The 27,773-nt window shown below is 36.3% G+C and overlaps 1 protein-coding gene across 2 annotated transcripts in view; it reads left to right on the forward strand.

Moving 5' to 3' along the window:
* Nucleotides 1-15,232: 15,232 nt before the first annotated feature.
* The window catches only part of Tgs1 (Trimethylguanosine synthase 1), a 51,892-nt gene continuing 39,351 nt past the window's right edge, over nt 15,233-27,773 (forward strand). The window contains exons 1-2 of one of the 2 annotated variants that reach the window (XM_069845908.1): nt 15,233-15,525; nt 24,913-25,075. In XM_069845908.1, the coding sequence (XP_069702009.1) occupies nt 15,338-15,525; nt 24,913-25,075 (351 nt within the window). In that variant the 5' untranslated portion in view covers nt 15,233-15,337. The remainder of the gene's footprint in view (nt 15,526-24,912; nt 25,076-27,773) is intronic. The other variant, XM_069845907.1, reaches the window with a different exon arrangement.

Genomic DNA, 27,773 nt, shown 5'->3' on the forward strand with positions numbered 1-27,773 from the left:
TTATGTAGGGCTAAATTCAAAACACTTGAGCTATTCCTAGAAGGAATAACCTAAGCAAAATTGTCATGTACGTATGACAAGAAGCCTGGCAAATATATTGAAGAAAATATTAATATTTCTAGGTTCTTTTAAATGGGACCCGCAAGATTGCCTATAAAATGAACGAGTATGATTGGGTTGATTTTATTAAATTGTTTTCCCAGTCTCTACACGTTGCAAAACTATTTATTATATCATAAGATACAGAATGAAAGTAGGCCCTAACTCTAACTGTAGCAAACACCCTCTACCCCCAAGCTTGTAATTTGGGTGAAACTAAAGTCGACCGTGAGCAATCACATATCTCTTGACCTCAAGATGGCGATGCGCGAAAGTGTTCAATTTTTGGGTCGAGGAACAGCGCTCCTAGTGATTATAGGTTAAACTATAAAACGTCTTTGGTGCTCGGGCCTGTATATTTATTTTTATATCCCACCCATTCCAGCTGCAGGTTACTTGCGACAGAGATAACAGCGGTGAGTAACTCGCTCTGGAGTTCAGATTAACAAATTTCACCTGCAAAAATCTCTGGCACCCACTTTTTTGTACTTCTGCGTTCCATATCATTTAACGCCGTCAGAGTTTAATGTCATCATATCATGCAGGCTTGTATCGTCCTTAGTCCCTACTCCGCGGGCAAAGTAAAGCACATTGCATTTATCTAAAAGGTATAGGTTATCGATATAGAGCAGTAAATTCTGGTATAAATTCAGTAGTACGGATAGTAACGCATAAACAGTTTCCTTCACAGTAACTTAAAGTGAGCGAAAGGTACCTACATTACGTATACTAAATTATTATTACAACGAATTATTCACAAATAAAAAAGTGTCTACATAAAAATTCAGTTTCAAGTTGTGTTAATTATAATTAATGTTAATGTTCTGTATTTCCTTTTCAAGCAATTTAAAATATGCAATTCTAGGTTAAAAAGCAACATTACTATTGCATATAAAATGTATCTTTACTGAGGTAAAGGAATAGAAGACAGAGCTGGGGTGATACTGATGTGGAGGACAATAAGAATAAAAGATGACAACGATGAGGAGAAATAGTTACTACCATAAGTAACAACTTAACCACAACTTTTCGTTCACAGATACAACGTCCACTCTACATTAGGACCTACGTCCATTTTATTAGCTGTCTAATGTCTGTAAGTAATAAAATATCTCCTCAATTTTTACAGTTAAACATAGTCAATGGAATTGTGCTTAAGAAAATCTTTGCGGTTATACAGTAGACCTATATGCACTTTCCTTAGAAAAGACGAAAGTATATAAAGAAGTATATTCCAGCATTTGAAAATTACAGCACAAGGAATAAACTCGGATTTAGAGCTACAATTAATCTTCATGGAATTCAAAATTAGTGCAATAAAAGCCGCTCAAGGATCGTTCCCAAATAGTATGGTACAGGGATGTCTTTTTCGTTAAAACATTTGGCGTCACGCAGTAAATCTTAGACTTCAAAAATATTTCATAAATAATATAATTTGCATTGGCTTTTGTCGCCTTCTGATCCTTCCTCTTTTTTCATTGAAAGATGTAGAAGATAATTTAGACCAAATAGCAGATAGTTGTGAAGATGATGTCCAAGATCTTTTTGCATACATTGACAAAACATATGCAAGAGACCGTCTAGCAAGAGACTGAAGAGGGCTAGCTCCAAGATTTTCGCTCGCACTTTGGAATGTCTATGGCCAAGAGAAATGTTAAAATCTTATGTTTTATTTAACGACGCTCACAACTGCAGAGGTTATATCAGCCTCCCCGGATGTGCCAGAATTTTGTCCCGCAGGAGTTTTTTTACATGCCAGTAAATCTACTGAAATGAGCTTGTCGCATTTAAGCACACTTGACATCGAGCTGGCCCGGGATAGAACCCGCAACCTTGGGCATAGAAGGCCAGCGCTATACCAACTCGCCAACCAGGTCGACTGGCCAAGAGACAAATAGTGTGAAGAGTACTAGTTAATTATGTGGAAGTGTGGCACTTCCGTTTTTAAAAAAATCATTAGAACACATCATTCAAACTTTCGGACGTTTTAGAACACATTGAAAAAATCGTCCTGAAATACGAATACAAACGGCGATTCTACAGTTATCCGCGCGACACGTAAACATCAGATACCTTGTTAAAAAGGTAGTCTACATCCTGAAGCAACGGTAACTAGAACAAATTGTGGGTAGATATCAAACATACTGTAAACATAACATTGAAAATCATAAGCTACAAAATTAAATTGTATTCGGTAGAACCACAAGAAGAAAGAGAACATTAATAGCTAATGTTGAGAAGTCATCATGTTCATAGCTGAGAACATCAATATTGCTTCCATTTTCATCTTGGAACACGTGAACTTTGATTCACAGAACTTCTTCGCTAGGCCAAGAGTTGAGCACGGGTAAACCGTGGTCCTCCAGCCGACTACCTGTACAGCAGTAAGCCCACTAAGCCTACCCGCGGTCCTCGTGAACTCTTGCTTCAGAGTTCGAGCTCGAGGCAATGAACTCTAGCCCAACAGAGACCGAGACCGCTAGCCCGCGGAGTCCAAGCAGACCTGCCTGCGAACCGCAGCGATTCCTTCACAGTTCGCTTCTTTACTTGATGAATAATATTTCTGTAGCATAAATAATCTTATTCATTTGGGGATAGTACCTCAAGTTTCAAACACTAGTCCCATACCTGGGTTGGGTGAAAAGAATTTTAGTACATCACGTTATTGTTTTACATCGAAGCTCCATAGTATAAGAATTTATTCATACTTCATATCTATAATTTTCCTTTATTAATTGTAAAATATTTTTCATTTGTTTTAGTAAGACAACATTAATTCTGTCATTAACAAAGGGATTGCAATACCGCATATTTTATTTCAAGATACGAAGTTACACAACATGAATTCTGGTACAAATTGCACAATTAAACTATTAAATCGTATCCACATATCAGACCTAAATAAAAAATTTTCATATTTCAAGCGTATGATATATTTATGTACGTACGTACGTTTGTACAATTTGTATTCGATACATTCCATTCGGTGAAATCGCACAGAAAGAAATTCGCCTTGTTTAAATTGTTAGCCTACTTACTTATAAATGGCTTTCACAGAAACCGGCCCTCACATAAGCCACCATCGGTCCCTATCCTGAGGTAAATTAATCCAGTCCGTAGCATCATATCCCACCTCTCTCAAATCCATTTTAATATTACCCTCCCATCTATGTCTCGGCTTATCCAAAGTGCAGAGCGCTGAAATACACAACACAGTATGACGAAATGATATTGTTACGTTTTCATGGTTACCAATTACCTTTACGGTTATGGACATCTATTTCAATCGATGCATTTAATATCGTGCTAATTGTGACTTGATTAGTGGTTAACAAAACGCGTGAAATGTGAGCAGGATCAATCTACATCTGTAACAAATATCTAAAAGTAACGCTGTGACGTGTATAGCCTACAATGTGATCCGTAATCAAGTCTTCAGGTAATTCAAGCAAGACATGGCATGGATCCTCAGTCTGCAGCCTAACGTTTAGCGATCAATGAAACTTTTCATCAGAAAGATCAATTGCATACTTTTTATTAAATAATATAAGGTTAGAAGTTTAATTGGTATTAAATTAACAAAGGCTATAACATAAGTAGGTCTACATGGATATAATGTGCATAGAATAAAACCTTATTAATTTAATGTGAATTAACATCTAATATTAAATACCGGTATATAAATGTTTGGATGATCACTATAGGCCTACTGCATATTAGGCTGTAGACTGAGGAATTATGCCATGTCTTGCTTGAAGTAAGCGAAGGCTTGATTACAAATCACATTGTAGGAAGAATTTATATTTTATTGTCCCTTGCTGTATGTTTGAAGTACACTGAAAGTAAAGTTTTACTAAATACCCCTTCCGAATTTTAGATTTTTATAAGGTATATAATTATTGCCACGTTATTAATCATATTGTGCTGGAAGTAATATACATACATTAAATTACTGTCCAATAAATGATTCCCTTGTGTATAATTCATGCTATTTCTTTCTTGTTGTGGTACCATGTTATTTTAATGATTTGAAGAGAATTTTAAAAAGAATGTTGTAATGTTTTCAGCATTGAAGAACAGCTATGTACTGATTATTGTTAACAGGGAAAGTACTTTTGTAGATACGATTGGAGTTTTAATAGTTGCCATTTAATACAGTGAATTGGTAGTAATCATGAATGAGGAAAATAGAGTGGCAACCTCAAACAACAAAGTAACATCTGCTGCTCCCGACAGAGCTCGAAAAAAGACGAGAAATGAACAATCCTTGAAAGGAAACAAGGCGAAACGAATGAGGTTAGCTATGTTCAGTTACTATCTACTGTATTCAAATATTAGTATAAATAATTTATTTTATGCTCTATAATAACTTGTTTAGTTTATTATCGTTACTATACAGTAATGCATGTAATTTTATAATATTACTTTATATTGTTTCAGATACACTGCAAATGTTTCCCAAGACCCCCAAATTGTCAGCATCCACAAATTCAAAATTCAGATGCTTTGAATTTACATTACAGGATGTGAGATTAATCAACCAGAAGTTCTTCCAGGAGCCAGATCTACATGCAAAATGAAATGGTTCTGAAGTATGTGACGGTGCTATCACCAAAACGCAAACGATCTCGCAATAATTCTTTCAGCAAGTCTATATCACTAAAATGTTACCGAGTAAATATGGAGAGAGGATAATGTTACCTCAGGTATGTACAGAGCGGCCTATGACATTCTCTACAACACTCGGCAGCAAGTGAGCCCGGCACGGTGTCAGCGCTTGTCATTCCCGGTGAACAGGGTCCGCCACAGTCGCACGCTACAGTCTTTCTTTCTCTGTCCCTGCTTTCTCTCTCTTTGCCTGCCTTCAAGGACATAGCACATGGCCACATTGCAACAGATAGCTGCTCTTCAGTTGTCTATGAGTTCTGTTGACGTTTGTATTGATGTACCTATGTCTTAGATGAAGATTGAAGATTGTGGCTTAATAACTGTGGCTTGTAAACTTTTGTGATGCCATACTAAGCCACAATCTTCATTCTTCGTCTAAGACGTACGTACATCAATTCAAACGTCAACAGAGCTCATAGACAACAGAAGAGCAGCTATCTGTTGCAATGTGTCCTTGAAGGCAGGGAAAGAGATAGAAAGCAGGGACAGAGAGAGAAAGACTGTAGCGTGCGACTGTGGCGGACCCCGTTCACCGGGAATGACAAACGCTGACGCTGGGCCCGCTTGCCGCCGAGTGCCGTAGAGAATGTCATAGACCGCTCTGTAGAAATAATTCTGTTTCTAGGAGCACTTCAAATAGGAAGGTCTCGTCTTCAAAATTTATGTAACAAATTTCTCAAGCAAGGTGTTTGGTCAAAAAAAAAAAAAACAAAAAAACAAAAAAAAAGCAAGAGGTGGCATTTTTCGAAATAACAAATTTGCCCATAAGAAACATCAGTTAAAATATTAATTGAGAAATAACCATCTCAGAGTCACTACTGCAGATCAAAAAATGTAAACCAGCCATTTAAGCATTTCAGCTATGTGGAATGAGTACAAGAAAGCTCATGACTAGGAGCTTCATGTCAATTATGAATACTTTCGAAGTATATTTGTTAATGAGTACAACATAAACTTTGCAAGTCCTGCTACTGATTGCTGTTCAACATGTTTACGAATGAATGAGAAAATTAAAAACTGTGCTAATCCTGCAACAAAAGATGATTTTCGATTACACCTTAAACTATATGAAAAGCGAACTGATGTATTTTTCTTCTACTTAAGTCTAATGAAGAAGAGCATCTTACTTTGAGCTATGACTGCCAAAGAAATTAGAATTAGTAGAATCTATTCCCATATTATCAGCCTCAACACTAAGTGCAAATTATATAAAACATTAATAAGACCAGTCTTGCTGTATGGATCTGAAACCTGGGCAGTTGGCAGTGCCGACAATTGTAGGCTGAGTATATTTGAGAGAAAGGTTCTGAGGACGATATACGGACCAGTAAATGATGAGGGCAGTTGGAGGAACAGATATAACTATGAATTATACCAACTTTTTAAAGCACCAGATGTTTGCAGAGAAATTAAAGCTAGGAGAGTCAGGTGCTGGGCCATATCTGTAGGAAGGATGAAAATGATCCTTGCAAGAAATTGACTCTCACTATACCTTTTGGCACCAGAAAAGTAGGGAGACCTCAGCTAAGATGGCTGGATGAAGTGGAGAAGGATATAATAGCAGCAGGTGTTAGAGGATGGAAAACAAAGGTGTTAGATTGAAGGACATGGAGAAGCATAGTTGGGGCGGTCAAGGCTGGAACCCGGCTGTAGAAACAAAGAAGAAGAAGAAGAAGAAGAAGAAGAAGAAGAAGGATCTATTCCCTGTAGAATTGATGTTGTAATTAAAAGTAAAAGTTGTCCTATAAAATACTGAAATTCCCTCTCTAAAGAGTGAATGTAAAAATAACGTGAATATTTAAAATAAGTGTTCTTTTTTTCTCAATAAGTTTTTATTATATTTATTTACTTTTCCTTCTCAGCATAAATTAGTTTAAAATTTTCTTGATATATTTTTAGCATAGAATGAATACTTCTCTATGTAGATGGGTTCTGTTAAATTGTTGTGCGTTTATCAATATGTTTCATCATATGAAGCCAGTTGTGTAGACCAATTTACAGACAGTCATCCACGGTGCGCCATAGAAGACTGGTCTTCACTACACCCACTTTGAGAAGAGGTTGTGGGAGATTTGTTAGGATACCGCAGAGGAACAGGAGCTTCCGGAGAATACCTGTGTTAATGGATGCGTGCTTATGCCGGAGATCGAACCTGGGTTCACAGGATTGAGTCCAGCGCTCTAGCCACTGGACCATCGTGATGGTTTTGTATAATATGTATAAATATTGTATATATGTATATGTATATAAAACTGCTCTGCCCATGGGCAGGACTTTCATTGCAAAACCAGCATTTTCAATCTTTCTTCTTTTCTGCCTTCCTCTTAGTTTCCTCATACGATCCATATATCTTAATGTCGTCTATCATCTGGTATCTTCTTCTGCCCCCAACTTTTCTCCCGTTCACCATTCCTTTCATTGCATCCTTCAGTAGGCAGTTTCTTTTCAGCCAGTGACCCAACCAATTCCTAAACATAATAATAAATTATTTGCAAATACAATATAAATAGTTTGTGTCTATTTATGGAATTATCCGATTTACATCTTGAACACATTGCAATATTTGGTTTTCCCCGTTTGTTATAATCCTTACAACTTTATATGCAGAATTCAGAAGCCACCAGACTGAGGATCCTGATTTATGAAGGGAGAGTAAATGTAAGTGAAGGAAAAATGGAGGTAGTACTCAAATGGTATTAATAGAAATCAAACTACTTTTGTATATTCACTAATACAATTTTTTTTGTTTTATTTTGTTTCTTTTGTTTCAGGCCCCGCTCATATCCTGTGCCTCATCGTGGCGAGCGGGTGAAACAAAGAATGATGCATGATGCCACTTTTATTAATGGCTGAAAGTATTTTTCCAATTTTCCGTGACTTGCCTTCTTTAGGACACTCAATATTTTAATTAATTCATGTTTAGGCCTATAACAAATTTCTAAGATGTCACTTATATAAAATTTCTTAGTAAAACTTTATCTACCAACACAATAAATACTGTAAAATGGAAATGTTAATGCGTCCTTCTTTGGCTAAACAGGATAACTACAAGGAGTGGTACATACATAAGGCCAGGTCATGGACGCTGTTGATCGGAGACTCATTAAAGTAAATTAGAGATTACAAATTGACTTATTTTGTTTTTAAATATAAATGTATCATTGGTTATAATTTGTATCACATATCATTGACTTGAAATTATTTATTTCAGTAGAAATATTCAACGAAGTTCACAAGAAATAGGTTCATAGTGAAGTCTTCTTTGTATTTGTTTCCATTTTCTCCTTTCGTCCATTTTCCCTGTGACTCAAGGTTTCTTCATTTCCACATCTTCTCTGTATTCTATTGTTTCTCCTGCTGGTATCTTTATACAGCTTTTTAGACGAGTCCAGTATTCATTGCTACACTCAGGTGTGAATTTTAATGTAGCAGCTTTCTCTTGAAAATTTCTTCGTCACCTGTTTTCCTCTTGTCTTGTTCAGATGAAAATCTACTTCGATTACCAACAGGACATGGTCTGAGTTAATATGGTAAAACCTTTGCATTTTTTAAGCAATTTCGGAATATTTCCTGCACCAGTAGGGGAGACCCGGGTAAAGCGAATAACCCGGGCAAAGGGGATTATGCCTATTTCTTAGAAACGTCAACAGGTAGCGCCTTCTGCTATTTTGGGGAAGAATCCCAACCAGATTTTGCTGTTGGAAGTGACTTGTCGCCATTCTAGCTCGTGAGAGAAGAAAACAGCGTGCGTTTGAAGAAAATTTACTGTTTTCTTAAAATATTTCAAGGTAAGAGAAACATGTTTACAGCAGACAATAATTTAGAAACTCTTTGTTATGTGATAGTAATACATAGGCGATACGATTACTTCTAAAGTGCCATACTTACGAAGAAAATTATTAACGTTTATATTTGTATAACCTTAAATGAAAAGCGAAGTGGCGTCTGCGGGCAAATTGGATAACTTATCCGCTTTGCCCTGCCACCTTTATTTGACTATATACGAGTAAGTGTTAGCTGTGGCGGATTTCTGTATATTTACTAAATAATAGATACATTTTACATTTGAATTTTTATCTTCGGTCTCTAATATAATAATTACACTAACTAAATTATAAAACAGCAGCACTGATCTTAATTTTTACTTAAAAAGGTCGTAATGTGTTTTCAGATGATTAATTTTTCAAGAGGAAGACGGAACAAGCCAAATGGTCTGAAGAAGTCATGAAGAAAGCACTTGAAGAAATAAAATCTTCCAATCAGTGGTTCTGCTATCTGGCCATACTACCATAATGTGTTTGTTGATGAAGATTTTGCTCCAGATCAACTTACAGATCGCCCATTTGACACAGAAATCAGCGAAACGCCAGGTGGCTCAGATTGAACAAATTATGCTTTGCCAGCTTCTTCAGCGACTGAATAAACAGTTATTGCTGACTCAAAATCAACCACCTCTGTGATGTCGGCATCTTCAAAGATTTAAGAAATATCCAAAAATACATCATTTACACTTAGACTTTCAGTTTCGGATACATCAAAACCCTCAACATCGTCAGCAGGCGAAGCCAAGTCAGTTCTTTTGATTTAGGCAAGTGCCAAAAGTGGATGCTCGAAATATACGAGGTAAACGAAGAAAATGTCAGCGCTCTCAAACTCGTACATCTATACCGATTAAAAACGTTGAAAGAGAAGTAACTTATGGGCAGGAGCTAAAGCAGAAGAAATCCAAGTCTTCAGTGCCAGTGAAACGTCGACTTGTTCAAATTTGTATTTTGTACTAAATCTAACATGCTGAAAAGTGCTGTAATAACATTTCTTATCGTGTAATATGGCTCATTAACATCGTGTTTATGTGTTGATTTAATTTTATTAACAGTGAATAAAAATTAAATAGAAATGTGAACATGTTATAGGGATATTCACTTTGCCCGGGTTAATTATTCGCTTTGCCCAGGTACACGGGCAAAGCGAATAATTAACTATATTTTCTTTCTCAAATCATATCACTGTCCGTTGGTACGTGAAACGAATTATTGTTTTTTTAATGTGTGGGCAACATGACGTGTCACAACCAATTTCATGCTGTTTTTATTTCGGGGGCTTCAAAATATAGCCTGTGGCATTCTTTATTCTTAGCTTATTCGCTTTGCCCGGGTTTCCCCTATGTAGTCTAATCTGATATCTGATTTCGTACCTTGGGCATGTCCAGATGTATCTTCTTCGTTTATGTTGTTGGAATAGTGTATTTTCAACATTTACTGCATTTCTCTTACAGATATTCACCAAAGATTCTCCTCTGTCATTTCTCTTTCCCAATCCACATTTTCCAATTGTTCGTCCATCTTGTCCTTCTCCTACTACTGCGTTCCAGTCGCCCATTAGGATTACGCAGCTCCCTTCTTCTCCTTCTCAACTACCTCTTCTATCTTGTCATAGCTTTCTTCCACTTCCTAATCTGCTAATCCACTACGTGGCATGTAAGTTTGCATAATAAATCCACAAAACCAGGGTCGTCTTATATGACAGTGATTTTTAACAAACCTTTTGCTTTAAATTTAGTGGCTTTCTTAATTCAAACTATATAAATCATTATAATTCATTCTCTGCAAGCAATATGTGGGCGTAACTCAATTATGAACAAAATGATTTTTAGAGGGTTTTGAATCTAGAGGATTCAACTCATAGTTGTCCGGCTTTTTGTTACTGCTACAGAAAAAGTTTTTATATCTGTCATGAAAAACAGTCATGCTGTCTTCTCCTGTTATTCATCTTCTTGATTAATTCCTCGTCACGTACAAGAGCACGAATTTGAGGTCCATTGATTTTACAAAGCAGAAAAGGCTGAAACTATATGTTGCAAACAATTGCAATCAGTATTCAATGCTCTGACAAACTGTTTCATCAAGTCAAACTTGATGTGAAGTGAGGGAAAAATGATTCTGTCTCGGCTAACGATTGGTTCATATCATATCATAAAGTCGACCGTGGTAAAACATGACCAAATACGCTTTCAGTTTTTTTTTTTTTTTTTTTTTTTTTTTGTTACAGTAGAGTATAATTATTATTATCGAAATGTGAACGTGAGGCCAACAGCCGGCTGGTCTGTCTGAGCTTTTCAAGGGCTGTGGCACCACAGATTATTATTAATGTTAATTGAGCACCCACGTGCAATAATGGGGTAAGTAGTTACGAAATATATTCATACTTACCCCATTATTGCATGCAGGTGCTCAATTATGTTCTTTCATGTTCTTCCAGTCAAAATACTAACAACAATAACGGCCTACCACAGAGTTTTGCGTTATTTTGGATGAGAGTGTCGAATTACAATTTTAATATTTTATTGCTATCGCTGGGTTTGAAACGGAATTGTAGCGGTTTTATCCGTATTTAGTTTTAACTTTATTACTAGTGAACCATGTATTTGATTAATAGTTTGTCTTTGAAATAGGCCTACTTTTGATAAGCTACAGCTCATCGTCTTCTTCTATAAGCAGTAAGGACACAAGGAGCAGAAATAAAGGATGCCGGTGTCGAAACACAATTTTAATATTTTATTCCTATTTGTTTTTCACTGGGTCTGAAACAGAATTGTAGTGGTTTCATCCGTATTTAGTTTAAGTAGATTACTAGTGAACCATTTGGTTTATCGTTTGTCTTCGAAATAGGCCTACTTTTTATAAGCTACAGCTCATCGTTTTCTCTATAAGCAGGACGGACACAAGGAACAGAAATAAAGAATATTACATAATTTTGTTCATTAAGAAAGGACTCAACACTTAAAGATTTTTTCTTCAGAAAATGTATTAATTACATATTAAATGTAAGAGAAAAACACTTTTCAATAATTACAAATATAATAATAAAAATAATACACTGCAATTACTTACGCATTAGGTATATACAACAGAGAAACCTACACTTTTACTTTATAAAACAAAGATTTGTTAAATCAGTGGATAAAAAACACAACAAGGGTTAAATGGCATCCAACTAAACACAGCTTCCTATGCTCTCCACATTCAGAAGACAAATATATGTACATGACAAGGAGTAGGAGGCAGTTGTTGACAAGGCAGTACAAACAATTGCTGGTTTTCTTGCACATTTACAGAACAACATGAACTTCAGATCCTCACCTACGAAACGTAAAGCTTATGATATAATAAAGACAGCGTTAATTTCATTTTTTTTCTCAAGAAAATGCAGTTCACCAAAACTACAGTAAATAATTTAGGGACTTGAACAATAGGTTGTGTGAAACTGAATCATAAATTATAAACAAATGTTTTGATGGAGTACTGAAAGAACTTCTAGAAATTAACAGCTCGGAGAGACACCATTTGTCTCGTTTCATATTTATTATCCACTGTTTCAACAGTTCCTTTTTTTTTCAAAGGGAATCTGCAAAAAAAGAAAAATACTGTACACACCGCATGGTATGCCGGGCGTTGTTACACATTAATGCATGAAAAGAAATGTAGCTAATTAACAAAACTATGGACTTAACTTCATAAAATTTACATGAAATATGATAAATCAGTTGTCTTTTTCCTTTTGACATCGCAGTTATATGCAGCACATAGAACAGGGATGTTTTTTCTTTGGTTTTTCGTAGCTCTGCCTCCGTATACACAACATTGTAAGCAGAAGAATTTTTACAACGGTGGGCGCTTAGTTCATATCTGCCGTGTTTCACGGTGGCACCGCAAACAGCGCTGTACAAGACAACATGGCCACTCTATATTCTTCTCTTTCTAACTCGTTGAGTAAATGTAATAAAAGAACGGTCTTGCTGCAGCGCTTCACGTCTTGCTTAAAAAAAAGCGCACAGTTATCGAAATGTGAACGTGAGGCCAACAGCCGGCTGGTCTATCTGGGCCCTTCAAGGGCTGTGGCACCACAGATTATTATTATTATTATTATTATTATTATTATTATTATTATTATTATTATTATTATTATTATTATTATTGGTAGTAGTAGTAGTAGTAGTAGTAGTAGTAGTAGTAGTAGTAGTAGTATTAGTACCCAAGTGCAACAATGGGGTAGCCTAAGTAGTTACGAAATACATTCATACTTATCCCATTATTGCACGTGGATGCTCAATTATGTTCTTTCATGTGCTTCCAGTCAAAATACTAACAGCAGTGCTGCCTACCCGAGAGTTCTGCGGAATTTTGGATGCGAGTATCGAAATACAATTTTAAATATTTTATTGCTATTAGTTTTTCACTGGGTTTGAAACGGAATTGTAGAATACTGATTTCATCCGTACTAATTTAAGTTCATTACTAGTGAACCATTTATTTCGTTTATCGTTTGTCTTCGAAATAGGCCTACTTTTTATAAGCTACAGCACATCGTCTTCTTCTATAAGCAGCAAGGAAAGACACAAGAAGTGTCGTTAACACAAAAGCAATGCTCGGAGGAACACAATTTGCCTCATTTCATGTTTATTATTCACGGTTTCATCAGTTCCTTTTATTTCTAAGGGAATTTGCAAGAAAATAAAAATAATGTAGCACACACGGCATGTATGCCGGGCTTTGTTACACATTTACGCAAGAAAAAAAAAATGCTGCTAATTAACAAAACTATGGACTTAACTTCATAAAATTTACCTGAAATTATGATATATCATTTGTCTTTTTTCTTCTGCTATGCAGTTATATGCAGCACACACAAAATATATATATTTTCGTAGCTCCCATCTCCGTATACACAACGTTGTAAGCAGATGAATTTATACAATGGAAGGCCCTTATTTCATTTCTGTCGTGTTTCGCGTCGGCACGCTAAGAGCGCTCTACAAGGCAACTTGCCCACTCTATAATCTCTCTTCTAATTCGTTGAGCTCCATCAATGACTGTGACTGTGTGACTTGAATTGTGGTTTTCTGTTAACGTATACCTGAAAGCCAGATTTGCATAATATATACAGTACGTCACTGTAGGTACGTTGACAGAAAACCACTCAAAATTGGGTTTCTGGCATCTTGTCAGCCCACTTGAGGTGTGTAGATATAAAGGGAAAAGTTGAGACGGTGCCGGTGTAGCTCCTGGGTAGCTCAGTCGGCAGAGCGTTGGTGCGCTAAGGCAAAGGTTCCGGGATCGATGCCCGGCCCGGAATAATTTTTCCCTTGAATTTATTCAGATCTTGCTGTGTTCGCAGAAGCATTGCTATGACCTTTTGTCTCTCCACACGCAACAAATTTGTCACCCCATTCCTAGTCTCCCTCCCCCACCCCTTCAAGAAGGCTATGCTGAAATATTTCTGCTCCTGCTGCAAGCTATTAATCAGATAGATTAGTAGGTGTTACATCACGTTTGTCCCTTGAATCATCGTCTGTTATGTCTTCAGTGGCATTTGTAGGCAACATCATAGCGATATGTCTGTATTTCAGATGAACTTTCGCTCTGGCTTAATTTGAAACATAGATAGCATTTTATACAGGGGAAATCCACTAGAATTTGAAAAAGAGACATAATTTCAAAATGTATGGGAATATTCCTACTGCCCTTTTAAAAGGACACATAAGTTTTCGTCATTGTAATGTCGCAATGAATAGTTATCTCAAACGTATTGTGGTTTCACGTAATATTTATGTTTATTAGGAGTAATTTGATCTGTAACAATTTGTAAAATAATTTCGAACTGTAACAATATTTAACTTTCATATCTGATTTCAGTTTCGGATGGCATGGCTGAAATAAACGAACCACTCTCACGTACACATCTCAAACTCAACAACGATCAAAACTCTCATTACGAGTATTATCACACCTAGCAAGCCTCTAATTAAGACCAGTAATAGTGATACCTGTGAAAAGACAAATGCATTACTAGAGAAGGTAATTTGAAACAATGACCACTGTCCTCTTAAAAGGTCAGTAGGCATATCTGGGTTCAACTCACAGTCTGTTCAAAGTCATCTCACAACCTCCATGACCCTGCCCCGAGCCTCTCGTCAAAAATATCGAAACCAGAGATTACTAAAATGTTATTACTCGACCAAGGCCAGTATAGTCTTGCAGCTGGTGGCGCCACTTGTACTACTCCTGCGTTCGTATAGCGTCGTCGCGATAATTCACATTTACGTCCGCAGCTCCACTCGCCTCGGTTGAGTAATAACTATCGTCCATTGGACCATGCATCAGCGTGATTATATAGTTCTGGAAACGGGGTAAGCTGATCGCGATCGGGAGAGTGACACGATAACCACAGTCTATAACCGCGATCGCGATTAGTGACTATAGGCAAATGTGGCCTCTGCGGATGGAAAAAGTCGAAACAATTTTTTTTCCAAACTTGTTAATTTATGATCTGTGCAAAATACCTCTATAATCTATCAGAAGAACATTTTAGACTTGTGCTGTATCGTAGTTATTTTAATTTCGTTATGTGGTATATTTTGAGCGTTGTGAACGCTATTCTTATTTAAGAGGAAATTTCATTGCATTGGCTACACTGTTAAGGTTGGAGAGGAGTCGTAGACATGTAGTGCTTCATGTGTGGATAGAGAATGGGGATTTGTAAAATGTGAAGTGTGTTGATTTCTTTTTGGTACATGAAGAGGGGAAAATGTCTTACACCCGAGTACAGAGAACATGCATCATTGAGTGTGACATTTGATACATGCTTCCAGTTTAACATGTGTGAATATTTCTGGGAACCACTTGCAGAAGTGCAACTAAGCCTGGCTGGAAGTCCCAGTGAAGAAAACATCTATTGTCTTTGCAGCAGAGTATTTATTCGGTAATCAAATTGAATGTTATCTTGATAATGTAGAACTAGGAGTATTCAATTTTTAAGTTTATGTGTATAAGTAAAGTTAAAAGGGAACAAGATTTAGAAATAGGGACCTAGGCCTATGAGTAGTTTTGAGGAGGGGACAGTGTCAGTGATAATTCATAACGGGTCTCATTGTCTTCTGAAATTAACTACATAAATTTAAAATATGATACGACAATAATAAAATGCTACATATTACGGACATATTGCTTAATTTAGTTTTAAGTCTGTGTCAACATGTTGAAGTTTTTCATTCTACCAAATACGATGTAATAATGTATAAATTGTAGTACCGTACCGTAAAATGGGATGAATAGGGACGAATTATTACTGTTTTATTTATTTGTGACAGACTAAGTATAATATTAGGAGTATTTATGCTTTTATTCACAACAAGTGAACCAATAAACATTCTTAACTTACATTATATTTATTCTTTGACACAAAGAAATGAAAAGAGTAACATTCGTCCCTATTCACTCCGTTTCACGGTACTTAATAAGATTAATTTGCTCACCTATCATAATTTAACATTAGAACATAGCATTGTTCTATATAGACCAGAGAAATGCACGGTGCATTCTTAAGGATTGCAAAAAAAATTCTATATGAATAAGGGTTGTATGTTTTTTTTATCTACAACATTCTGATGTGAAGTGATATCATAAAAACCTTAGGTCTAAACTTTAAATTCTATCTTTGACTTCAAAAAATTCATATTATGAATGTAGTGAGGAAAAGAAACAAATTCAAACTCCTGAACTCGGTAACTGTTCAGTAGCCTTCAACTATTAACATTCCTATCCAAATTTGTCTTCTAATGGAAATTTACACGATGCTACAAAATGTACAATATTCCATTTGATAAATGTTTGTGAGAAAGTAAAGAATATGATGAAGTACGGCAAACACATTGTAAATTGAATGTGAATTCTTATGAAAAATTGAAAGTATTTTGATGCTCTCTGTGAAGATAAAAGACTAAAGATTCAGATGAGCTCCTTTTCTATAATAATTTGATTGTTTTACTGAACCAATTAAGAATATAGGTTAGAAGTTTACCGAATGCGAGAACTTACAGAATGTCATTCTTGTAGAGAAAAGAGTGATGAAGTTTTTACAAGTGCAAGGCAACTTGCGACACAATATCCACGTGGTCTTTCATCTGACTCAGCTATTGTTATCTGTGTCTCGAAATGTGCTTAAAGACATTTCAGATGTAAGAAATGGCTCAATGAAGAATTTTAGGAAATTACCCTAAAATTATATTTTATGTATGACATAATGATTATAAAGAACTCATACCATCGTGAGTAAGCCTAGTTATATCCTGATATTTAAATGACATTGTATTCCTAATGATTCTTGTGGCAGTAAATTTAGCAAAGAGATCCTTTATAAATTGAATCCTGGAATGTAGTGTGCAATTAGATTTTCCAACTGTCCAGAATTTATTCTGGATTGTCAGAAAATCAGTTCCCTGTGCAGAAATTTTGTTCATTGCAATTTTATGTTCTAAAATTTTTTGAAGACATATAATGTGCCAGACTAAAGAAAATGGCTTAACACATATAGGCCTACATCCTCTTCAAATAAGCAGTGCTCATATGGAGTGAGGTTTTCTCAAATAAAAAATCTCTGGACTGACGAGAGGAACCAGATGAGGCCAGAACTTGTGAAATTAGAACTCTTAGTAAATACGAACTTTAATATGTCCTGTAAATAATTTTTTTAAATTTTGTTTCCACAAACAAAGAACTACCGGTAATAAAAGTAAAGTAAGCAATAAGTATTCTTAGACAATAGTGTTAATGTAGCGAGTTTGGTGATACAGTAAAACCTCGTTTTAACATTCCCATTTTTTAAAGAATTTCACTTTTAAGGAAATCGGTTTAAGAAAAATTCTGCTTTTAAGGAATACTTTTGAAGTGGATTTTGTAATAATGAAGCGCAAAATATCGAATCGACTTTCAATAATCAATAGTAGGTACCAGAATATTCTATAGTGCATCTCTAATCGATAGTAATGCACCACTACGAGACATCTTTATTTTTTATAGTTCATTATGGTCTTGTCACAGTCTAGTATATACAGTCACGAAGCTCAATATGTAGTAAATATGCATCCATAGATAGTTGCTAACCACTAGGATTGCTACTATCGCCTCATCACAGACAGTGCAAAATAGTACCTGCATAGTCTATCGTTCCTAGTACCCTCATAAACTCAAGCTTCGTGACTGTATATATTAGACTTGCTTTGCGTTGCTTTCACAGAGTGGTTGCTTTGCATGCTTTGTTCTCATGAGTTGTGTGAATCCTGTTTCATCCTATTTCCAAGATTTTTTTCTGTTAGTTTATGCTGTTTATGCATGTAATAATGGCTACTAAACGGAAGAAATTAATAATTTATTGGACAGAAAGTGAAAATAATAAAGGATATCGAGGTTAATCCTCAAATAACACTATTGCTTATATGGCAAAAAGGCTTGGTTTGCTTATATGGCAAAAAGGCTTGGTTTGCCAATTACTTCATTATGGGGAATAATGAAGAAGAAATTTTCAATGCTGAGTTTCAGCATTGTTTGGGTTCATTGTAACAGAAAAACATTCGTGCCTCACCATTTGAAGAGTTAAAAAATATTGTAATGAAATGTATTGTAAATAATAAAATTGTAGGCTTAGCCTAATTATAATGTTTGGTATATAATACATGTTACTAGTTATTTTATCCTTTTCTTCCCATTGTATGTAAAGCCCCTTTTAAGGAAAACTCCTATTTAAGAAAACAAAAGTAATCCCTTCGTTATATCAGTTCCTGTCCTTTTAAATGTGTAGGACTTGTGTGTCACCTGTTTCAACATGCAACCAAATATTAATACAATAGTAGAAAATCTACTTCTAATTGTTTAATCAAGCTTCAAAATGTGTGTACTTACATTTAAATGTGTTTTAAGTTTATTGGGGAGGCCAAGACGTAGATGGGAGGATAATATTAAAATGGATTTGAGGAAAGTGGGTTATGATGCTAGAGACTGGATTAATCTTGCACAGGATAGGGACCGAAGGCAGGTTTATGTGAGGATGGCAATGAACCTGTGGGTTCATTAAAAGCCATTTGTAAGTAAGTAAGTACATTTATTTTTTAATATGTCCAGAATTTTCATTCCCTGGTGTTAGTAAGTCTGTGTGCAATAACATTTATTTGCTCCAGGTGTTGGTGTTCGAATGAAAGTATTATTTAAGAACTTCAAGTCTACAAAGCAATTTCTTTTATTGTGACATACTGTATGTGCTTCGATGGGTACATGTTCCAGCCTGTTTTAGACTAGCAAGAACAATTTTGATCTATAAAGGTGGAGATCCTAATGATATCAACAACTGGCGCCCTATTACAATTTTTTCTGTTTTGCGTCGAATCATTGAAAGGATCATTGATACTAAGCTGTGTTCATACCTTTATCTAAATTTAAATAAACGTGATTTCATGTTGAGCCCTGTTCCTTTCATTTTTTTTTCATCTGGAGGAGGACCTGCACAGAAGCACACCTTAGGCTTATTGTGCAACCTCCTTGTATTGGGATGATTATTGAAATGCTTAGTTCCACTCTTCAAGCACGTGATTCACTGCTTGGTGCCATCTTTGCAATTCGACTATGGCATCCAGTTCTGACGAAGTCCGCAAATGCCCTTCCATCTCCCTCTTAATATGTTGTCTCCTCAGATCGATGGTATCTGTTCACAATTCACGTGTTTGCGTTCTGCTGCATTCTTTGACCCAAAGATCCCAGCATAGCAGATTCTGCGACTCACCAAGTCACCATTTATCTGAGGAAGCTACACTCCCCGATCTGCCGTAGTCCACTGCAGAAGCCCTTATGGCTCCATGGGTTTCTTTGCAGCTCTCTCAGACAGATGACATGTGCCTGTAGGCAAATCCTGGTACCATGTCTGCTACGATCTCTTGGGCCCTATTTCGACAAATTACAGGCGAGAAAAGTTACAAATATACATATTTACAAATTTTTGTGTTCCAAAAGATACTGTTGTAAATTTGTATGTGAAATAGAAAAGGCCATGATATTACAAATTCAGTTAGTACCATTTGTTTACAGTTTTACAAATTTTGTAACAAATTCTTACCCTACTCTTGATAGGGGTAAATAGCTGAATTGGTGTTATATTATTTTAGATCCTAAATTTGGCCGAGGTGTGTTTTGTAAAAAATGCATTTATTCTTCTTCTGGTGATGAAGAAATTGAGATTTAAGAACATAAATCGAAAGAATAGTTCGAAAAATAATTGTCAATTTGGAGTTTAATCAGAGATTCAAGAACTTGAACTGCTACTAAATGATATGGATATTGCATTTATTATGTATGTATGTATCCTATTAAAATTGGACAAAAATGCATGAAAATAATAATACAAACATAAAAAGGTCATGCACTCGTGACGTTTGCAACCAAACGCCAGCGAGTTTCTAACAAATACCTAGCTGAGCTCCATAGGAATCCAATACGACTTGACTTGATCTCAAGTGAACTGTAATGAAGTAATGGCTAGTACTATACAGTACACTCTTGCCGAAAGCATAATAAATAAATACTACGGTATAATATGTATTTTGGTTATTCAGAAAAGAAAGAATTCATATTTCTCATCAATAAAATAAGAGGTAATGGGATTAAAAACGAAAGAAAGTATCTCTGTGAGACTGGAACATGCTAGGCCTACCTTTTGGCCTGAAGTCTGATTCATTACACCAGACCTTTATGTTGATAATGCTGATTTAAAGTAAGTACAATAGCGAAAACAAATGAGGGTGAAACAAGCAGTACAGTAGTGTGCTGCCTCATTATTTACCAGCAATTTTACAGATTGAGTGAAGGCTAAATTTTGAAAACACAGTTGATTAGTTCTTAACAGTTGGGATTCATGCAATCGCTAATAAGGCCTGAAAGCATTGCACATCATTCCATAGCTCTCTTTCAATTCAGTGCTGAAATATGAGTATCAAATGCAAACAGCTTTAATAACTGATAACTCAGATATTTTCCATCAGAGACCCTGGGTTCCTTATAACAAATTGCTTGTCTATAACCCCTCTGCAATCAGATATATTTCTTTGGTTGAATTGTGAAACACCCTATATAGATATGTAAGGGTTGTAGGTGTCCTGCATCGTGGTCTAAGGCATCCTGCCTTGGACTCGCATTATGGAATGCGCACTGGTTCGAGTCCTTATGAGGGAAGAAATTTTCTCATGAAATTTCGGCCAGTTATGGGACCACTGCCCACCCAGCATCGTGATGCACTTGGGGAGCTACGATAGGTAGCGAAATCTAGTTGCGAAAGCCAGTTGTAACAGCTGGGAGGATCATTGTGCTAACCATACGATACCTCCATTCTGGTTGATGAGCGTCCATCTCTGCTTCGACATGTGGACCTGAGGCCAGCAGCCGGCTGGTCGATCTAGGCCCTTCACGGGCTGTAGCGCCATGGATTATTATTATTTCAGGGTTGTAGGTTTAACAATATAAGGTTCAGTGGAACCTCGATTCTAGGTTTTTCAGGGGACCGGATAAATTATACCCAGAATCGAGAAAAACCCAAAATAGGGGTTTTGCCAAAATTGAAAAAGAAACACATCAACGTATTTAAAAACTAATTTTTATGGTCTAATCTCAACTAAAAGAACAAAAATACTTTAAAGAGCTTCACAACATTAAGTACACTGGTTGGTTGCATCAAGTTTATCTGCCACTTCTTGAAGAAATCAAGAGTGGATGTCTGTTTTGCTGCACATCTTTGATGGAGGAAGAGTAACTCCCTTTTCACCTGGTTTAGGAGGAGCAAACTGAATTCATCAATTTTGAAGCTACACATGTATCTTCATACAGCTTCCAGTCCTGCTACCACCTCACCAAATGTAGGTGTTGATACTTCACTGTTGTCTTCTTCATCCTCATCATCAGGAGCTACATCAGCAGTGGCAGCATCACAGAGGTCCTCAATAGACACTGCTGATGAAGTGCAGAGAGAAGAATCACATTCCAGAAAATCCTTGAATGTTATCTATGGTTCTTGGACAATTTTTCTCCACTCTTCTTCATCGATGCAGTCTTCTTCATCCTCCTTGATGTCACCACTGACAGCCTTCATAAAGCCTGCTTTTCTGAAGCAGTTGGTGATGGTGGCTGCTGACACTTCCTCCCATGCACTGCAGACCATATGCATGGCAGTGAGGATGGAGATTTTGAAAGCATGCACTGCAGACCTATGCATGGCAGAAAGCAGAATCTCCAGTTTGTCTCTCCACGACAGCGATCTGTTTCTGCATTCTTCCCCTTGAGGGCATGAATTACTCCCAAATCCAGGGGTTGGAGACAGCTATGCAGGTAGGTGGGAAGAAAGCAACCTTCACATTCTTCAGAAATGATGTATCAGAGGGATGTGCCAGACACTTACCCACTAAAAGAATTATCTTCCTGTTAGCAGCTCCCATTTTCATGTATCTTCCTGTTAACAGCCCCCATTTTCACGTTCAGCTGTCTCAGATAGCTGCTAAAAATGTCCATTGTCATCCAGGCAGTCCTGTGTTCTTGTAACTAGATGGCAGCATGCGGACATTTTTAAAACACCTTGGTTTTTCATATTTGCCAATTACCAAGGATTTCAACTTCTTGGAATCATCTGCATTTGTACAGAGAAGAACAGTGAGTCTCTCCCTACTTTTCTTCCCACTATGGCAGGTCTCTCCTTTTATGTGGAGGCTCTCATCAGGGAGTAGAAGAGCCCCGTCTCATCAGTATTAAAGATATCTTTGGCATCATAGCCTTCAATGAGACGTGGAAGCACCTCGTCTTTCCGATGATCCACCAACTCATCTGGAACAGTTGCACTTTCATCACACATTTTTGTATGTAATGTCATGCTGCCTAAAGCGATGCAGCCATCCATTAGAAGCCCTAAAATTGTCCACTTTGTCTTAATGTGATGCTTTGTTGTGAATTGATTCTCATGCAGCGCAGCACATGATTAACACGTGGTTTCTGGCAGCGTGTTGCGTCAGGTATCTCACCTGGGTATGCATGGTAGATAAGGAAATGGATAGGAACTGTTACGGAAACGACCTTGGACAAGGAAATAAGCATTTAGGGCTGAAAAAAAACCCACAATCGAAGCTAGTTTGCTCTGTTGGGACAAAAAATTTGTTTCTTAAATGCGGGTAAAACACTAAATCGAGAAACATTAAATCAGGGTAAAAATAGCATTGTGTATATGGGACTTCTGCCGGGACCGCAAAATGCGGGTAAATCTTAAATTGAGGTTCCACTGTATATACATTATTGAGTTAGTACATTAAAATTCAGCAAATAAACTGTTTACAAATTATATTTACAGCTTATTTAAAAATATGCAGCCAAGTGGTGCTAAATGGAGTTATTTATTTAAATATGAAGTCTACATAGGTATATCTTTCATACATGAACAAGGAACAGTCGAACAAAAGATGTTTGACATACTGATTCTCTTCTCCACATATAAAATTTGCATTATTTGAGATGTGAAATCTTTGAAGATATTCACCAAATTTTCCACGTCGGAATAGTAAATGTACTATTACGGCTGCTATTACAGTGAATGGTAATAGGAAATGAAATGTGAAAAATTGATTTAGTGTAGCATTATCTACAGCGAAACCACCTCACCACCATCAAATATTGTTTTAGAATGAAATTTGGTTTTAGATGCTTAGAAGGTAATCTGTCTTGAACTGTTGAAAGAAAGGTTTCTGGTAGTACTTTTTCACTCGCCAATTTTGATCCCGTTTTTCATTAGTATGTTTTCCTATTTGGTTCTTGAGAAACAAGAGGGAAAAAGTGTGAGATTTGAATCAGCAGACAACTTTGCCAATTCATCTGCTCTCTTATTCCCAGTATTCCCGACCTGCCCTCAAATTAATAACAGGCAAATGTGATTTGGATTTACGCTAATTAGGTGTTTAATTTCAAAGGCACATAAGTCCAAATTATATTCGCCTTCAATACTTTGTAGGGCTGATTGAGAATCACTTGTTAAGCTAGCAGTGGTTTAATTTGCAGTACATTTTGTTGCTTCTCTTGTTCTCCCCCCCCCCACCCCCTTGTTTATTTAACGACGCTGTATCACCTACCGTATTTGCTCGCGTAATTTGCGCCCCCGGGTATTTTGCGCACCCTAATTTTTAAGGGATTATTTTGAACTTTATTTTTGCTCCGTGTATTTTGCACACACATTTTGCGTACATATTTTTTTCAGTGTAGTAGGGATTACGTACATATTTTTTTCAGTGTAGTAGGGATTTTCCTTCCCTACAGTCCATCATAGGTCATTCACCAGCAACTGAAGTACCTGCTTCAGAAAGAAACCCCTAAGTCCCGCTACTTTAACAATGCTTGTCCTTGGTAGAGACCAGTTACCGGTATAGAAAATTGAGATAACTCAGAACAGGACCTCTTATTTGAAAAATCCACATATTTTACGCACCCCAATTTTTCAATGGCCAAAGTTAATTAAAAAGTGCGCAAATTACGCGAGCAAATATGGTATTAGGTTATTTAGCATTGATGGGATTGGTGATAGTGAAATAGTATTTGGCGAGATGAGGCCAAGGATTCGCCATAGATTACCTGACATTCGTTTTACGGTTGGGGGGAAAACCTCTGAAAAAACCCAACCAGGTAATCAGCCCAAGTGGGAATCGAATTCGTGCCCGAGCACAAATCCAGATCAGCAGGTAAGCACCTTAGTCAACTGAGCGACGTCAGTGACCTGCTTCTCTTGTTATCATATAATCATTTCAGTATTGCACCAAGTACAACAATTTGAAACTGACCAACAAAAAATTTCCAGAATTTTCCATGTAAGGAAGGTTCTGTGAGAAAGAGAGAGTAACAAAAGGGTGTGGTATTGTATGTATGTGGGCTTAAGCACCAAATAAAATGTTCAGTGCTCTTCATGTTGGTAAACCTAATGATTATGAATTGATGATAAACTAAAATTGGCCATTTCTGCCAAAATTAATGAAAATGAATCGAAACAAAAAGTTTATAAGGAAAAGACTTATCCAGGTATCTCAGTGAAATAAACAGGGTATTTTATAAAAGCTTTATATAAGAGGTGTCCAGTGACCAGACAAAAAGTGTGTATTATATATGGGATAGCATAATAAACAGGCGAATCTTATGAGGGTGTCACTTATGCCTTTCTTGACTCCATTGTATCACTCTTGTGGCAAGATATTCTTTAGAATCGAGTGATATAATAAGATGTAAATAAATATTTTATGTTTTATATCTCTTTCAGTGATGGTGAAAATTTATCCAAAGGAATGTGTGAGAAGGCAGATGGAAGTGAAGATGATAGTACCCAGTATGATGACTATGACAAGACAAATACCGTACCTTTCCATGTTAGCAGTGTTTTATATGATCATAAAACTGTTAGGGCAGTTGGAAAGCATGATACGGTGAGCATATTGGTATACAATTAAACAAATAACTAGTGAATTCATAAGATATGTAAATGGAATCTCAGCAGTTTTAGAGCAGATGTAAGAATATTAATTAAAGCAGTACTATAGCGCTGTTTGTGTTGTGAGAGCATAGTGGGATAGGTTTTATACTGATCTGCAGATATAAAAAATTTTAGAATATATGTGTCAAATTTTTCGGCTTCTTTCACCAACCTGAACTCAAAGATATTTAGTTGAGAACAATGTGCTATGCAATGTAGTGCATAGTATGTGCTGTATGGTTCGTAGTGAACAGAAAAACAATCAGTAGTCTCTGACTTGTTGGAATTTATTATGACTAATTTTATACATTTGCTTATTCAAGTTCATGTTCAAACACTTTTAAAATGGGCATTGTTGCAATACAACGCAGAGATATTCTACATAGTTTCTGTACAAATAACCATCCATCAGTGGCGAAGCAAGGTGTAAATCTGAGTAGGCTGAAAAAATCTGCTTACCTTGTATCTTTTTATAGAGCAGATTTTTTATCAGCTTTTCTATCAAAATTTTCTGCGACACAGACCCCACAAGAACAGAATGACCATTCATTTTCACCCCTAAACAGAATATAACTTATTTGTCTCAGAGTACCCCGTTAGCCAAGGATATTTCTTATATCATGACAATTGAAAATTTCTATTTTGTCTTCCACCATCAATCATCGGCCTGTATAACGTAGTCAGGTTGAGGGTTCGATGGCATTTAAGTGTGCTTAAATGCGACAGGCTCATTCAGTAGATTTACTGGCATGTAAAAGAACTTCTGCGGGACAAAATTCTGGCACATCTGCGATGCTGTTATAACCTTGGCAGTTGCATTGTTAAATAAATCATAATATTATCTTTCACCGTCAACTATTTTAATATGTAAATGTGGTGTTGATCTGCTATCTTCGTAAGCACATTAAAGACATGGTCTACCAGGTGCATCCAACAACTAGAGGAGACATGAAACAAAGAATTAGAGAAGCCTGTGGGTCTCTTAGCTGTGCTGAAGTGCAATCACGGATGTTAGGAGGTGATCAGAACATTGTTTAGCACAGGTTGGCATACATTTTGAACACTTACTATGAAGAGTGTATGTACATAAACAACATACAGCATTTCTCAGAAGATAGCATTTTTGTTGCTTTGTGAGTAAACAATAAAAGTTAGGGAAAAAAAAACAGTTTTAGTAAAAGTAGTTTCCAATGGTACGTTCAATGAGCCATATTCTCATTTGAAATTTCGAAGTTGACCACAAGGTACCTCTACTTCCGGTTTGTAACAGGAAATGGTACTACCACCAATCGATTCTTTACATAGGTTGTGGTTATATAAATTTTTTTATGAACAACCAGTATCGCATAGTTTTCGAGAAAAAAAAGGCTGATACTGGTGGTCTGAAACACCTGGTATAAAGTCTTTTACAAGAGCATTTGATAAACACCTGAAAAGACTTACTATTCCAAAAGTAAATCTTATCTTTTTGGACTAACTTTGTGGATGTAATTACTTGTAAAATGTGTTGAGTTCAAGTTCCAAATTGTTGTTATTAATACTATAAGTTTGTCATATGATGTTACATGTACAACTTATATTCGAAACATTTTAATAACTGTATCAGTTAAAAACTGGCTTCCTTTCTTTCAGTTTTATATTTTGTATATTGCCAACCCAGTGGTCTAGTGCCTAGAGCACTGAACTTACAATCTTATGGACCTGGCTTCGATCACATTAATTGTAATCTTATTGTTCATGTTATAGTTGTAATCCCCTGGTAGAGGGACAGAGAAGGCCTGACGGCCTTATCTCTACCAGGTTAAATAAATAAATCTAAATAAATCTAAATCTAAATAAATCTCCAGCATATCCTCGATTTATAACTTATGTTGAGCAAGCCTGTGGTCCAGGTAACACATAGGTTGAGCTCCAGTTCCCCTGTGGCATCCCAAACAATCTCCATATTATCTCATCGCAGGTGTAGCATGCACTGGGCAATGACTCTATTGGTAAATTGGTCTACACAACTTGCTCCTTATGGAAGAGTGATGAACAATCACATTTTCTTCTTTTCTTTATGAATTTATGTAGCATAATGTGTGACATTGTCAGACAAACACATGAGACTTCTCACATTAAATTTATAACAGCATCTTTTTACTTTCTAACTGTTTAACAGTTAGACCCTTTAAAACTTGACTGAAGAGCCTATGTATGAAGTTCTATTTATAAAAAACCGTTACCTATATATAATGTTTTCTTGAATCAGATATGCTTGCTCAGTCTTCAAATGTTAACATCCATAATAAATTGTGGAATTACCCAGTAGTGGCATTGATTGAGAACTAGGGAACACACTTAAAGCCAGAATGTTTGAAATGACGTCTTCATAAGATGCCTCACACCGCATATTTCAAATGTTGTCACCTGAAGGAAAACTCTTTCCTCATTTAATAGAATGGTAGGAACAATGATATTTAGGGACGAGAATTTCATGCACTATAAAATCCCAAAATATGCATGCATTCATGCACTATCAAACTATGAAACATGCACTATCAAGCAAAAAAGTACAAAAATGCACTTTCATTTTTGTTCCAAATTTCTTATTTCACTTGACTCTTCTTTTTGCACATTGACAACTAAGGTTCGTGCTCTTGTCAATCAGT

This window comes from Periplaneta americana, chromosome 14 (assembly GCF_040183065.1).
Source record: "Periplaneta americana isolate PAMFEO1 chromosome 14, P.americana_PAMFEO1_priV1, whole genome shotgun sequence".
NCBI classification, from domain to species: domain Eukaryota; kingdom Metazoa; phylum Arthropoda; class Insecta; order Blattodea; family Blattidae; genus Periplaneta; species Periplaneta americana.